Source organism: Ovis aries, chromosome 11 (genome assembly GCF_016772045.2).
Source record: "Ovis aries strain OAR_USU_Benz2616 breed Rambouillet chromosome 11, ARS-UI_Ramb_v3.0, whole genome shotgun sequence".
Lineage (NCBI taxonomy): Eukaryota > Metazoa > Chordata > Mammalia > Artiodactyla > Bovidae > Ovis > Ovis aries.
Window position 1 is genome coordinate 51,243,496 of NC_056064.1, and position 14,476 is coordinate 51,257,971.

General features: G+C 45.7%; 1 protein-coding gene and 1 long non-coding RNA gene across 6 annotated transcripts in view; one reads left to right on the forward strand and one right to left on the reverse strand.

Annotated features, from left to right (window-relative positions):
* RPTOR (regulatory associated protein of MTOR complex 1) overlaps positions 1-14,476 on the reverse strand; it is a 321,386-nt gene that overhangs the window by 65,918 nt on the left and 240,992 nt on the right. For all 4 annotated transcript variants that reach the window (XM_004013082.5, XM_012186450.4, XM_012186449.4 and 1 more), the window contains exons 12-13: positions 12,768-12,851; positions 11,405-11,515 (exon numbers count right to left, since the gene is read on the reverse strand). In XM_004013082.5, the coding sequence (XP_004013131.1) occupies positions 11,405-11,515; positions 12,768-12,851 (195 nt within the window). The remainder of the gene's footprint in view (positions 1-11,404; positions 11,516-12,767; positions 12,852-14,476) is intronic.
* On the forward strand, positions 263-6,463 carry LOC121820700 (uncharacterized). Of its 2 annotated transcripts, XR_006061391.2 has the most exons (3): positions 263-5,610; positions 5,889-6,056; positions 6,192-6,463. It is a non-coding gene; the product is annotated as an uncharacterized LOC121820700 (long non-coding RNA). The 2 variants fall into 2 exon arrangements; XR_009595621.1 differs by having other exon boundaries at positions 5,889-6,463.

Genomic DNA, 14,476 nt, shown 5'->3' on the forward strand with positions numbered 1-14,476 from the left:
ACTTGGCCGTGTGGGCTCTGCTTTCTGGCTGACCAGCCTTTGCCCACCCGCCCACCCCCAACTGAAATCAGTACTGCAGAGCTGGTGATTAATGCAGCCTGACAATTAATCACGCAGCCCTCTAGTCTCTGAATTGCCCTTGGCGACAGACTGATGCATTGGGAAGTTCCTTGCAGCCTGAGTCACTGCACCCATTCATCCTGCAAAAGGGCGATCTGTCACCTCCACAGCAGCACACGGTCCAATCTGCCAGTGCGGGGCCGAGTTGCCTGCATGGGGAGGGCAGGTGACAGCCTCCTACGTCCCTCCTTCAGCTTTTCACTTCACTCTTGGCAACTACAGGTATCTAAACAACTGCCTCCCTCCTGACCGACAGAGACAACCCAGCTGCAACCTGACCTGTCATCAATGACCATGTCTAGCAGGGCCTGGCCTCCTCCCAGGTGGTCTTGGGGCTGAACTAGCATCAGGACAGGCAGGCTCAGCTCCTGGGACATGGGTGAGATCTCTGCTTTGCTGGCCCACAGTTCTCCAGGGACCCCAGGAGGGTGGATCTGACTCTTCTCCCAGAGTAAAACCCACTCCCAGGGCTTCTGAAAAGCAGCCACCTCATTTAACCAGGAAGACAACTACGAAGAGGCCATTCTGAACAACAGTTCTATTTTACCAAAAGACTCTTTGTCCCAGAAAATCCATGGCAGGGGACTGTAGGTGATCCCTTCCTTCCTGCTAGTGTTTGAGGGTCCTCTGAGGAGGCAGGCGGTGGATGTGGCTCACTGTGGAGATGGGGACACTGTCCAGTGGCAGCTCTGGCGAGTGCTTGTTGACCTGGGTCATCCAGGAGGTCACCATTTTCTGACCAAGCTGTATCATGTTGATGTAAAGTATTAACAAGAGGAGAAATTGGGTGCGGGACATATGGGAACTCTATTTACTATTAACTTTTCTTTAAAATTATGATAAAAATACATTTTATTAACATAAAAACTAGGAATAAGGCAGGAAACAAACAAACTCCTGGCATAGGAGGTGTGTATGCCCCAGATCCTTACAGGACCAGACAGAGGGCTGCTCTGCCTTCAGCGATGAAGAAAGCAGGTTTTGAACAGCAGATCCTCTGGCCCATGTGATCACATTCTGATCTGGGTGATGATTACCAGATGGTCAATACCGAAATCAGACTAATTATATTCTTTGCAGCCAAAGATGGAGAAGCTCTATACAGTCAGCAAAAACAACACCAGGAGCTGACCATGGCTCAGATCATGAACTCCTTATTGCAAAATTCAGACTTAAATTGAATAAAATAGGGAAAACCACTAGACCATTCAGGTATGGCTTAAATCAAATCCCCTACAATTATACAGTGGAAGTGACAAACAGATCAAGGGGTTAGATCTGATAGACAAAGTGCCCGAAGAACAATGGACAGAGCTTTGTGACATTGTGCAGGAGGGAGTGATCAAGACCATCCCCAAGAAAAAGAAAATGCAAAAAGGCAAAATGGTTGTTTCAGGAGGCCTTACAAATAGCTGAGAAAAGAAGAGAAGCTAAAGGCAAAGAAGAAAAGGAAAGATACACCCATCTGAATGCAGAGTTCCAAAGAATAACAAGGAGAGATAAGAAAGCCTTCCTCAGTGATCAGTGCAAAGAAATAGAGGAAAACAACAGAATGGGAAAGACTAGAGATCTCTTCAAGAAAATTAGAGATACCAAGGGAACATTTCATGCAAAGATGGGCCCGATAAAGGACAGAAGCAGTATGGACCTAACAGAAGCAGAGGATATCAAGAAGAGGTGGCAACAGTACACGGAAGAACTATACAAAAAGATCTTCATGACCCAGATAACCATGATGGTGTGATCACTCACCTAGAGCCAGACATCCTGGAATGCGAAGTCAAGTGGGCCTTAGGAGGCATCACTACGAACAAAGCTAGTGGGGGCGATGGAATTCCAGTTGAGCTATTTAGAATCCTAAACGATGATGCTGTGAAAGCACTGCTACTCAATATGCCAGCAAATTTGGAAAACTCAGCAGTGGCCACAGGACTGGAAAAGGTCAGTTTTCATGCCAATCCCAAAGAAAGGCAATGCCAAAGAATGTTCAAACTACTGCACAATTGCATTCATCTCACACGCTAGCAAAGTAATGTTCAAAGTTCTCCAAGCCACACTTCAACAGTACGTGAATTGTGAACTTCCAGATGTTCAAGCTGGATTCAGAAAAGGCAGAGGAACCAGAGATCAAATTGCCAACGTCCGTTGGGTCTTAGAAAAAGCAAGAGTTCCAGAAAAACATCTACTTCTGCTTTATTGACTATGTCAAAGCCTTTGACTGTGTGGATCACAACAAACTGTGGAAAATTCTTTAAAAGATGGAAATGCCAGACCACCTTACCTGCCTGCTGAGAAATCTGTATGCAGGTCAAGAAGCAACAGTTAGAACTGGACATGTAACATTGGACTGGTTCCAAATCGGAAAAGGAGTACGTCAAGGCTGTATATTGTCACCTTGTTCATTTAACTTATATGCAGAGTACATCATGTGAAATGCCAGGCTTGATAAGCACAAGTTGAAATCAAGGTTGCTGGGGGAAATATCAATAACCTCAGACATGCAGAAGACACCATCCTTATGGCAGAAAAGAAAAGAGGATATAAACAGCCTCTTGATGAAAGTAAAAGAAGAGAGCAAAAAAGCTGGCTTAAACCTCAACATTCAAAACACTAAGATTATGGCATCTGGTCCCATCATGTCATGGCAAATACATGGGGAAACAATGGAAACAGTGATACACTTTATTTTGGGGGACTCCAAAATCACTGCAGATGGTGACTGCAGCCAAGAAACTGAAAGACCCTTGCTCCTTGGAAGAAAAGCTATGACTAACCTAGACAGCATATTAAAAAGCTGAGACATTACTTTGCCAACAAAGTCTGTCTAGTCAAAACTATGAACTTTTCCAGTAGTCGTGTATGGATGTAAGAGTTGGACCATAAAGAAAGCTGAGCGCCAAAGAACCAATGCTTTTGAACTGTGGTGTTGGAGAAGACTCTTGGGAGTCCATTGGACTGCAAGGAGATCCAAGCAGTCAATCCTAAAGGAAATCAACCCTGAATATTCATTGGAAGAAGTGATGCTGAAGCTCCAATACTTTGGGCACCTGATGCGAAGAACTGACTGACTGGAAAAGAGGCTGATGCTTGGAAAGATTGAAGGCAGGAGGAGAAGGGGACGACAGAGGATGAGATGGTTGAATGGCATCACTGACTCGATGGACATCAGTTTGAACAAGCTCTGGGAGCTGGTGATGGACAGGAAAGCCTGGTGTGTTGCAGTTCATGGGGTCGCAAAGAGTCGGACATAACTGAGCAACTGAACTGAACTGAGTGACGTGAGTCATCTTTGGATGGAAGAGGAAGCTAACCTGCCTCTTTTTCAACTGTGAGCTGGAGATGGGAACAAGAGGGGATACAGGTACAGGAAGAGAGGCAGTGAACTGGGATGAATCACTGCAGCTAGAACAGCACAAGTTTTGAGGCTGGGAAGGAGAAGGAGAACTAGCACAGATGTTGGGCAGGGGGAGGGAACGGTTATAGAAATAAAACCCTGCTAATCCCTGATCCGGTTTTTACTCACACATGTTTCTTCTTGGGACCAGGAGACCTATTACATACAGTGAAGCTCTCTGTCCCCAAATCTGTATGTCCTTCATCTGTACTGACATACAAGGATTTTCCAAATTCAGTGACATTGTGTTCTTGGAGTCCCCTGGTGGCGCTATAAATAAAAGCTTATTAGCTGTAACTAGGGAAGGTCTCACTTTCATGCACTGGAGAAGGAAATGGCAACCCACGCCAGTGTTCTTGCCTGGAGAATCCCAGGGACAGGGGAGCCTGGTGGGCTGCCATCTATGGGGTCACACAGAGTCGGACACGACTGAAGTGACTTAGCAGCAGCAGCAGCAGGGAAAGTTTGCCTGAATTACATATTAACTGTGTCTATGAAAAAAACCCCAATTAACTAGAATCTAGTTTACAAAAATCTTTTACTATCTCCCTTCTCTTCATCTTGTTAATGAGTAGAAAGACAGATAACAAACCCTTTGTTGGCCAAATGATGTCTCTGCATGATGTATAATCTTTTAAAAATATATTGTGGACTCTGAGTTGCTAAATTTTGACTTACAATTTTTGCATCTGTCTTCACCAAGGATACTGATCTGTAGTTTTCTTAATCTGGTTTTTGGTATCAAGGCAAGGCAAGTCTCATAAGATGATATGGGAAGATGTTTCTCTGCCATCTATATATTTCTTCATTAACGACTGGGTCAAATTCAACAATGAAGCCATCTGAACCTGGAGCTTTCTTTGCAGGAAAGTTTAAAATCAGAAATCGAATTTTTAAACTAGATACAGTGCTATTCAGATTATCTGTCTTCTTAAGGGAGCAGCTTGTGTCATTCAAGGAGTTAGTTTCATCAAAACTATCAAAAGCTTTGGCTTCAAGTTGTTCATAAATTCCTTCACTATACCTTCAACGTCTCCAGAACCTGTGATGCCACTTCTCTCATTCCTGATTTGGGGTTTTATGTCTGTTTTCTGTTTCCTTCTCAGTGTGAGTAGTTATTGATCTGCTCAAAGAATCTAGCCTTTGGTTAAGTGGATTTTGTCCACTGCTTTTCTGTTCTCTTTTTCATTGACCTCTGCAGTGATCTTTTTTTAAAAATTAATAAATTTGTTTATTTTTGGTTGCGCTGGGTCTTCACTGCTGCGCTTGGGCTTTCTCTAGTTGCAGTGAGCAGGGGCTACTCTTCGTTGTGGTATGAGGGCTTCTCATTGTGGTGGCTTCTTTTGTTGCAGAGCACGAACTCTAGAGCATGGGCTCAGTAGTTGTGGCACACGGGCTTAGCTGTCCCGTGGCACCTGGGATCTCCCCAGACCAGGGATCAAGTCCGTGTCCCCTATATTGGCAGGCAGGTTCTTAACCACTGGGCCACCAGGCAAGTCCCCACAGTGATCTTTACTATTTCCTTTCTCCTACCTACTTTGGGTTTAACCTGCTTTTCTTTCACTAATATAAAGTCCTTTGACCATTTGTAAGTCAGGGTTTTTTTGAATTGTAAGTCAAGGCTATGGTTTTCCAGTAGTCATGTATGGATGTGAGAGTTGGACTGTGAAGAAGGCTGAGTGCCCAAGAATTGATGCTTTTGAACTGTGGTGTTGGAGAAGACTCTTGAGAGTCCCTTGGACTGCAAGGAGATCCAACCAGTCCATTCTGAAGGAGATCAACCCTGGGATTTCTTTGGAAGGAATGATGCTAAACTCCAGTACTTTGGCCACCTCATGTGAAGAGCTGACTCACTGGAAAAGACTTTGATGCTGGGAGGGATTGGGGGCAGGAGAAAAAGGGGACGACAGAGGATGAGATGGCTGGATGGCATCACTGACTCAACGGATGTGAGTCTGAGTGAACTCCGGGAGATGGTGATGGACAGGGAGGCCTGGCGTGCTGCGATTCATGGGGTCGCAAAGAGTCGGACGTGACTGAGCGACTGAACTGAACTGAGCTGAAGAGATCCTTATATTTGACCCCTTAACAGATAGGTGAGTTGCAAATATTTTCTCCTATTCTAAAGGTTATGTTTTTTTTTCATTTTGTTGACTTTACTTTGTTATGCAGAAAATTTTAGTTTGATGCAGCCCATTTATTTATTTTATACATAACTCTTATAATTAGAAATAAATATGATTTAACATATCTATGTTGCTTGTAAGTTTATTTATATAACATTTATAATTTAATGTTATACACTTTATATATTTATATTGCTTCTTAAAATTTTGTTTTATAATTAAAATATTTTAATTATTTATTATGACAGAGGATGAGACAGTTGGATGGCATCACTGACTCGATGGTCATCAGTTTGAGCAAGCTCTGGGAGTTGGTGATGGACAGGGAAGCCTGGCGTGCTGCAGTCCATGGGGTCACAAAAAGTTGGATATGAATAAGCAACTGAACTGAATTGACCTGAATCATTTATGTAAAAGTATACAAGTCTCCAAGTGTCCTTGATTTTCTTATTATCTATTTTGATTTCGCATTTGATTCCACTATGGTTGTAGAATACAGTGTGTAAGATTCCAGTTCTTTTAAATGTGTCCTGGTTTGTTCTATGACGCAGGACGAGGTCCATCATGGTGTACATCCTTGGCACATGGAAAGAACGAGAGGTCTGCAGTCATATCAAGTGCTGTCCAGCTGGTGGATGGGCCCGTTCAAGCATTTGAGAGAACCTCCTTGGTTCCACTTCTACTTGTTCTGTCATTTACTGAAAAGAGAATGCTGGATTCTCCAGGTGTAATCATGGATTATTTACTGCCATCCCAGTTCCACCAGTTTTCATTTTATGTGTTTTGAAATACTGTTATTAGGTGAATAAACATTTAGACTGTACTGTTCTCATGATGGGTGGACTCCTTTAGCATTAGCAAACAACTCTGTGTCCCTGGTAATATTCTCTGCTCTGAAACCTACTTTGACATATTAATAGCGGCATTCTCACCTTCTTTGCTTAGTGGCAACACATGTTTTTGCTTTTAATCTATTTATATCTTATGTTGAAAGTACATTTAAGATCATATAATTTTTAAAGAATCCAGTTTGACAGTCTCTGCCCTATAATTGGGTATTTAGACTATTTACATTGTGATTATTTATATATATATGGTTATGCTTAAGTCTATTGTTTTGTTAACATTTTTGGTATTTATCTCATCCATTCTTTGTTTTCTTTCCCTCCTTTTCTTTCTTCTTTCATCTCCTTTGTTGGCTAATTGGCTATAGTTTAAAAATTTAGTGATATCTTCAAGGCTTATGGGCTACATTTTATCACAGTTCACCTTCAGATGATATTTTATCACTTCAAAGAAGTATGAGAACCTAACAATAATACTTCCTCAATTTCTCTCCTCCCAACCTTTTTGCTATTGTTAGCATACATTTGGGTTTTACATATGTTACAGGCTCCATAGTACACTGTTATTATTTTTTGATTAAATAGTCAATTATCTTTTAAAGAGATTTAAAAAGCAAGGATAAAAAAAAAACCCCAACACCACCACCCACACACTCATCTGTGGAGCACTCTTTTCCGGTGCTCTGAACTCCTTTGTGTCCATGCATGTTCCCTCCTGGTATTATTTCCCTTCTGCTCGAATGGCTTTCTCTAACATTTCCTGCACTGTGGCTCTACTAGTGACGAATTCTTTCACTTTTACCTGTCTTTAAAAGTCCTTATTTTGCCTCCATTTTGCCTCCCAGATATTTTCAGTGGGTTAGAATTCCACGTTCAGTTTTTCTTCCAGGACGTTAAAGATGCAGCCCCATTGTGCTCCGGCTGTCATAGTTTCTGACCAGTGATCCACTATCATCCGTAGCTTCTCTGTTTCCTTTCTTATCGACTGCTTTTGAATTTTAAATTTGTCATTTTTTAAGCAATTTGATTATCAGGTGCCCTGGTGTAGTTTTCTTCATGTTTCTTGTGTTTGGGGTTTGTTGGGTTTCCTGGATCTGCAGGTTTATAGTTTTCATCAAATCTGAAAATTTCTTAGCCATTATTTCTTCAATTTTTTTTTTTTTTGCCAGCCCCTTGTAGGGGCTCCCTGCTGCTGCTGCTGCTAAGTCATGTCAGTCGTGTCTGACTCTGTGCAACTCCATAGATGGCAGCCCAACAGGCTCCTCTGTCCCTGGGATTCTCCAGGGAAGAACACTGGAGTAGGTTGCCATTTCCTTCTCCAATGTATGAAAGTGAAAAGTGAAAGTGAAGTCACTCAGTTGTGTCCGACTCTTCACGACCCCATGGACTATAGCCTACCAGGCTCCTCCATCCATGGGATTCTCCAGGCAAGAGTACTGGAGTGGGGTGCCATTGCCTTCTCTGGTTAGGGGCTCCCAGTATACACATATTCAGTCACCTGCAGTTGTCTCACAACTCAAGGATATGCCTTTAGTTTTATAAAAGGTTTTCTCACTGTGCTTCATCTTGGAGTTTTTATTACCATGCCTTTAAGTTCACTAATTTTTCTTCTGCAATGTTTAATTGGTTGTTATCCCATACTTTTCATGTCACATATCAGAGTTTTCATTTCTAGAAGTTTGAGCTGGGTCCTTTTAATATCTTCCATGTCTCTATGGAGCTTTTTTATGTGGAACAGACTTCTAATGACTTAATGTCCTTGACTGCTAATTTGAACATCTGTGAGAGTTCAGAATAAGTTTTGGTAGGCCAATTTTTCCCCTCTCATTATGGATCATATTTTCCTGCTTCTTCACACATCTGGTAATTTTTGATGGTAGCAGTGAGTGTAGAGTAACACGTTGTATGGGTTATTTGGGAAGAGACCCTCTGGGGCTTCCCGATGGCTCAGGGGTAAAGAATCTGCCTGCAATGCAGGAGACACAGGGGATATGGGTTTGACCCCTGGGAAGATCCCCTGGAGGAGGAAACAGCAACCCACTTCAGTATTCTTGCCTGAAAAAATCCCATGGACAGAGGAGCCTGGTGGGCTACAGTTCATAGGGTCACAATGGACACAACTAAGCACACACCTCGGGGACAGATTCCTTGGAGATAATCAGGGCACTGAGACCATAGGAAAGGGCTTTCCTAAAGTGCTGTTAATAGATTTCCTTGTCCGGAGACACACCTGCATATTGGTGCTCCCACAGGGTACATTGCCCACTTCAGTCAAATGGCACATGGTCCTTCTGAGCCTGGAATTCCCCTCCTTCCTTCTTCCCAGACTGAGCCTACTTTCTCTAAGGCTGAGGTAATTCTTGCTTCCTGAATCCTTTAGGAGCCCCTCACACAACGGCCTGTAGTGTGTGCTCAACATATGCTTGTGGGGTGAGGAGGCCTCGGACTCACCCCTCAGCTGGGAATGCGGCCAGAGTGGGGCCCACACCTTCTCAGCTCTTGGGGAAGAGCCCTGAGGGTGGGCAGCTCCCCAGCACAGGGACAGCTGAGAGCGCTGGGGCGCTGGGACACCTCGCCTGTGCCTCTGTGCAGATTCATTCACCCCAAGGTGGGCATCCCGGTCACAAACATGTCTTCTGACCCTCACTCATGGTGGCCACGTCAAGGACTCACTCCAGGAGCTCTGAGCTTTGCGGGAGGCACATAACATGTGAGCACTCGGAGGCAAGATACCAGCTGGGGAAGGGAGAAGCAAATTCCCAGAAACACATGGAACTTTAATCTCTCAGAAACTCGGACCAGGGTGATCATGAAAAGTAAACGACACTCAGTCTCAACTGGAAATGTTAAAAACGTCTCCTAGTGGGATGACTGCCTTTAAATAAACAGGTGGAACAAGCTGGTTAAGGCGCTAAGCCACAGGACGGTCCCAGCACCTGCAGGCATTTACAAGAACACTGCAGGCTAGGGCATTTCCAGCTGGGCCCGGAAACAGCTCCTCAAGCATTATTAAATGTGTAATTCCTCCAGCATCGAGCAGACACGAACATAGGCTCTGAGAAAGCCTTAGAGCACTGCAGCATCTGTGCTGTCGACGAGCCCTCCCGTGTTCAGCTCCAGAGACAACCAGGCCCCTGGAGACAAATGTGACCAAGAGGCAGTTTCAAACCAGATCCCTTGTTCTGAAATAAGATGACCAACTGTAAATTCCATGAGAGTTCAGCAGCAAAGTGCGGTTCTGAAGGGTCATCTACTTTTCACATAAAGCAAAAAGATTAAAGCAGAAATAGCCACACTGAAGACTAAAAATAAAGATATCCTCTATTTCCAGGTGCTAAAAGCTACTAAAATCCTGATGAGTACAAGAACTGCAGTTGACTGAACATGTTCTGGAGCACTGGTGGCCCCGAGGAGCAGGTTCAGGTGGCCGACCATCAATCACCCTTGGGGGTTTGGGGGGAAGGGGACATCTTTTCTGTCCCTCTTCCCACACTGGGCTTCAGGTCACGGTAGTCTTGCCCTTTGATGCATCCAGAACCTCTGCACATGGTCCCTAATGGCAAGAACAGTGCCAGTGAACTTAACACATGATGTAGATGACAAAGGTATTGAAGTGGGAGAGAAACAACGTTCTGAAATAACTTTCCCAGAAAAGCCCTCTTCTTTACGTGGTAGCTTGCCTCTTCAGTTAAATTTGATGAAGGGCAAAGTAGAAGTGACCAAAAGGTATAGTTTCCTGAGCCCCAAGGTCAGGCTTTCAGATCGGCAACAAAAGGCTTTAGTATAGCAGAGGCAGGCTGGGTAGAAATGAGGTTTTATCACTACTCCCTTCACGCTAAAATTTCTAAAACTGCTTTACACACTGTGGTCCTAATCTCTGCAACCATACTGTAGGAAGTGTTATTACCACAACTTTACAGAGACGCATGTGATGGCTGGAGGAGGTGAAAATGGCTGGCTTAAGAAATCAATGGGAACAGGCTGCATCACCAGTGGTCCCGTGAATGCTCCCTGCACTGCACCCCACCTCCGGCACCACTGTCACATAACCAGCCCTCCCGCCACACAGGTTCAAACTCGAGAACCCACCTGGCCCGACTGTCACCCTGGCATCCCTACCCTGGCCCTTCCTGACCACTGGTTCTCACCTATGTGGCCACCCCCACTCCCTCTGGTTGTGAATTCATGTAGCAGCCGGGTCAGTGGCCCCCTCCCACCTGGGTTAACATTACAATCTTTTGTTACACTGAGGCACACAAATGCAGCCCTACCCATAAGATTTGCCCACTTTTTGAAAAGTCATCCTTGTGATAGGCAGGTGTGTGTATTCACAGCAGAGGATTTGGTCCCCAGTGGACAGTGTTGAGGGCAGGGACAGCTGAGCTTTGCAATACCTTTGGCCTTCAGCACGATTCTGAGTACAAGGCCCTGCCAAGGACTTCAGCAGCAAACAGGTGACTGCAGGCCCGCAGGCATGAGGCCAGGGGTGGGAAGGTGCTTGCTGGGAGTAGAGCTGGAGACGTGGGCTGGGCAGTCACGGCTGAGAAGTGACTAGCGCTATGGCCCGAGCCCTACAGGTGACAGCTAGGGCCTCCACGGGACTGTTGCTAGGGTCAGGGCAGGGGAAGGAAAAGCATCAACTGGTTGAGGAGACCAGTCAACAAGGAACCAGGCAGGGTCACTGGCTGGAGGGGGGGTCATGGGTTGGGAAGGGGCAGTGCACAGAGACAACAGGTGAGCCGAGGGCCGGTGTGACAGACCACGACTGGGCCAAGCGGGAGCAATGCCTCTCCTGGGAGGGAGGGAGGCCATGGAAGGCATGAGGCCAGGTGGAGGCGGCGTGGACAGCAGTGCCAGGCCCCCCGACCTGCTCTCAGCAGCTCTCCTGTGCTGGTGGGGGGGAGACAGACATTACTCACACTGTCCACGGCGAGGATCTTGGCCCAGATGAAGACAAGGAGGGGCCGCAGCTCCCTGGCTGAGCTCTGGAGCAGCTTCAGCACGTAGGGGAAGATGCCCACAGACAGCGCCTGAGAGAGAGAGCATGTGAGCCCCATGCTGGAGGGAGCAAAGTACACGGCGCCCTCAGCATGGACAGGGAGCTGCGAGGGGCAGGGCTGTCCTCCCCACCTCCAGTTCTTCTCCTGGAAGCAACCCAGGCCTGCCTGCTTGGGCTGCACCAGTACACGCAGACCACAAGGTAAGAGACACGCCAGGCCTCCACCCAAGTCTACCCCTGATGAGTCACACATGGCCTCCCTGCTGGCTCCTGGGAGTGGAAGTGGGCCAGCTAGGAGAGCTCGTGCAGTCTTCCTAACTTTTAGGTTTTCCCTCTTCTCCTTCTTGCTGAACTATCAATTATCACTCTTGGTTGACAGTGTATAATGAAACAACTTACATACATCAACAGAGGTAAAACAACATGCTGAGCTGTCATGTGCCCATCACCCAGCTTCAATGCTATCAAACCAAAGAGTGCGGCATCCTGGCTGGCCCCGTCCACTGTCCTCTCCTGAATGTTCTGAAGCCCCCCCTTAGGTATCACACGGTGTCATTTGTAAACACTTAGTGTTTCTCTCTAAAAAATAAAGTCTCCTCTATGAAAACATGACCACATACCATTACCACACCTAGAAAATGAACAGTTACAATTATTTTTTAATAATATAAAAAATTCAGTTCATGTAAACTTTCTGTTTCATGAATACTAATTTTTCAAATTCCAACTTTCAAACTTTCATTTGCTAACAGAGCCCCATAAGGTCCACACTCTGCAGCTGGTGGTGGGTCTCCTGAATCCGCTTTTATCTCTAGGTCCCTCTTGATCTCTTTCCCTGGTGATCTGTGTGGTGGAAAAATGGGTCACTCAGTGTTTTGTTTCTACTTCTCCATAGAATGAATGATAGTAAAGTGTTTCAGAGTTGTGCCTAAAACCAGAGTGAAAGGACAGTGAGTGAGGCTTCATAGGCTGCTTCCAGGAGAACAGGCACCACGTGTGGCCAGGACCTAGCCCAGAGGCTGCCAGCTTCCTGGGGTGACAGGGGAGAGCCCCTCCTTAGAGGATGTTCTTAAAGGACACCTTCTGTCCCACAAAGGTGACGCCTAGCAGCGGATGGGAAAGGGCCCCCCACAACATGACAATGAAGGTGCAGAGAGAGGTCCTTGGGGCCTTGTGGGTTTAATGGCCACCCCACAGTCACGCTTGGCTGCATGGCCAAGGACTCTTGATTCCTCAGTTGGTGCCCCCTCGACGCCTCCCCTGCTGATGCAGGAAGCACGCACCAAGCTCACTGCCCAGGGACCCAGGTCCAGAAATCTTCCCAGCAAGTCCAGGGCTCTCAGCCGGTGCACTTGGCTCAGCAGCACCTGGAAGGGAGAAGAGGCAGTGTCACTGCAAGGCACCCCACATGACCCTGGACGAGCATCCCCAGGAGTTGTTTACCCAGGTCAGTGGGCACCCCTTTCTCTATGGCTCACACTTTACACAGGCTAGGAACACTCCATTTCTTTAAGAACAGGTAAATGACGTGCGCACTGTAGGAACTATTAGAACAGACACTTTCTAATGGTGTTTAAGAAAATATTCACCGATGACACTGGTCTATTCACTTCTAGATGCTCTTTTCTAAGTATAATGTCCCATTTGTTCTAAATTCAGTGATACTACTGTATTTCTCATCTCCTTGATGAGTAAATGATACACTGTCAGTCTTACTCCACAACCCTAGATATGTTTGATCATATCACTGCCAATGGCAGTACAGAAGTACATTTCTGTAAATGTGTATAATTCATTTAAACAATCTCCCTCTTGCTAGATTTTTAAATTATTAATACATTTTTGTTATTGTAAAAACGCTATGATAAAAATACTAACAGGTACATCTCTGCACATTTACATGGTTTCGTGACCCCCTTCCTCCTAGGATAAACCTGAGAAGTAAAATTAGAGGGTCAGAGCACCCACACTTACATCACCAGATTGCCCTCCAGCTGAACAATCTTGCCCACCTGCCCACCTGCCAAGCCTCAGCTGGTTACGAGGCAGCAGGATATATTTGCTCTGGTACTCACAGGTTACCCAGGCTTGGGCACATAACTTCTCTGAACTTTAATTTCCTAATTCATAACACAAGACGCAACCATGAGGGATTTATTAAATATCAAATTAAAAGCTCCCAGGAAAATATTAGCCCATGTTACACAATTTGCCAACATGACAGTTAATAATAAAAATGTTCTTTTAATTTGAATTTCCTTGATTACAAGTGAGGATGAATATTTTTTCATAGGTTAATTGGCTATTTCTCTAGTAAACCAGCCAGGCATGTCCTTATTTTCCTACTTAAATGTTTGACTTTTTTCCTTTTCATATGAAAGGATTCTTTTTAAATGAAAAAGAGCAACCTTGGCCACATGTTTTTCTTTTTTTTCTGTGGTATATCAAAGTATTAGGCTTTAATAGAGTCATTTATATTGACTTCTCTCATGGTGTTAACATGGGGATTACGTGTATAGAGTCCTGTGATGCAGAGCCCTTCTGCCCACCGTTGTTCCCAGCCATCAGGTATGGGGCACCTACTGTGTTCCCAGCCATCCAAAGCAGGTATGGGGTACCTACTGTGTACAGACACAGTGCTGGGGGTGACTGGGAACAGCAGGGGCCCTCCTGTCACAACAGGGGCCCAGAGACAGACATTCCTCATCCACACCACAGTAACTACTGTGATGGTGAACAGATGACCGGGGGTGGCCGCTCCCTACTCGGGGTCTGAAGGCTCTCCCTCCCAGTGGGCGAAGCGTGGGGTTCCTGGGCTTCAGGTAGAGGGGCTGGCGAAGCAGGGTGTCTGAGGGGAAGCGGGGTGTCTGAGGGAGGCAGGCGGGCAGGCTGACAGGGAGGCACCAGAGCTGGCTAGACCTGCAGACCAAGCTAAGGGCTTCAGCTTTCCTTCAGAAGAGCAGCAGAGGGGCCCATCCACTGTGCTCGCTGT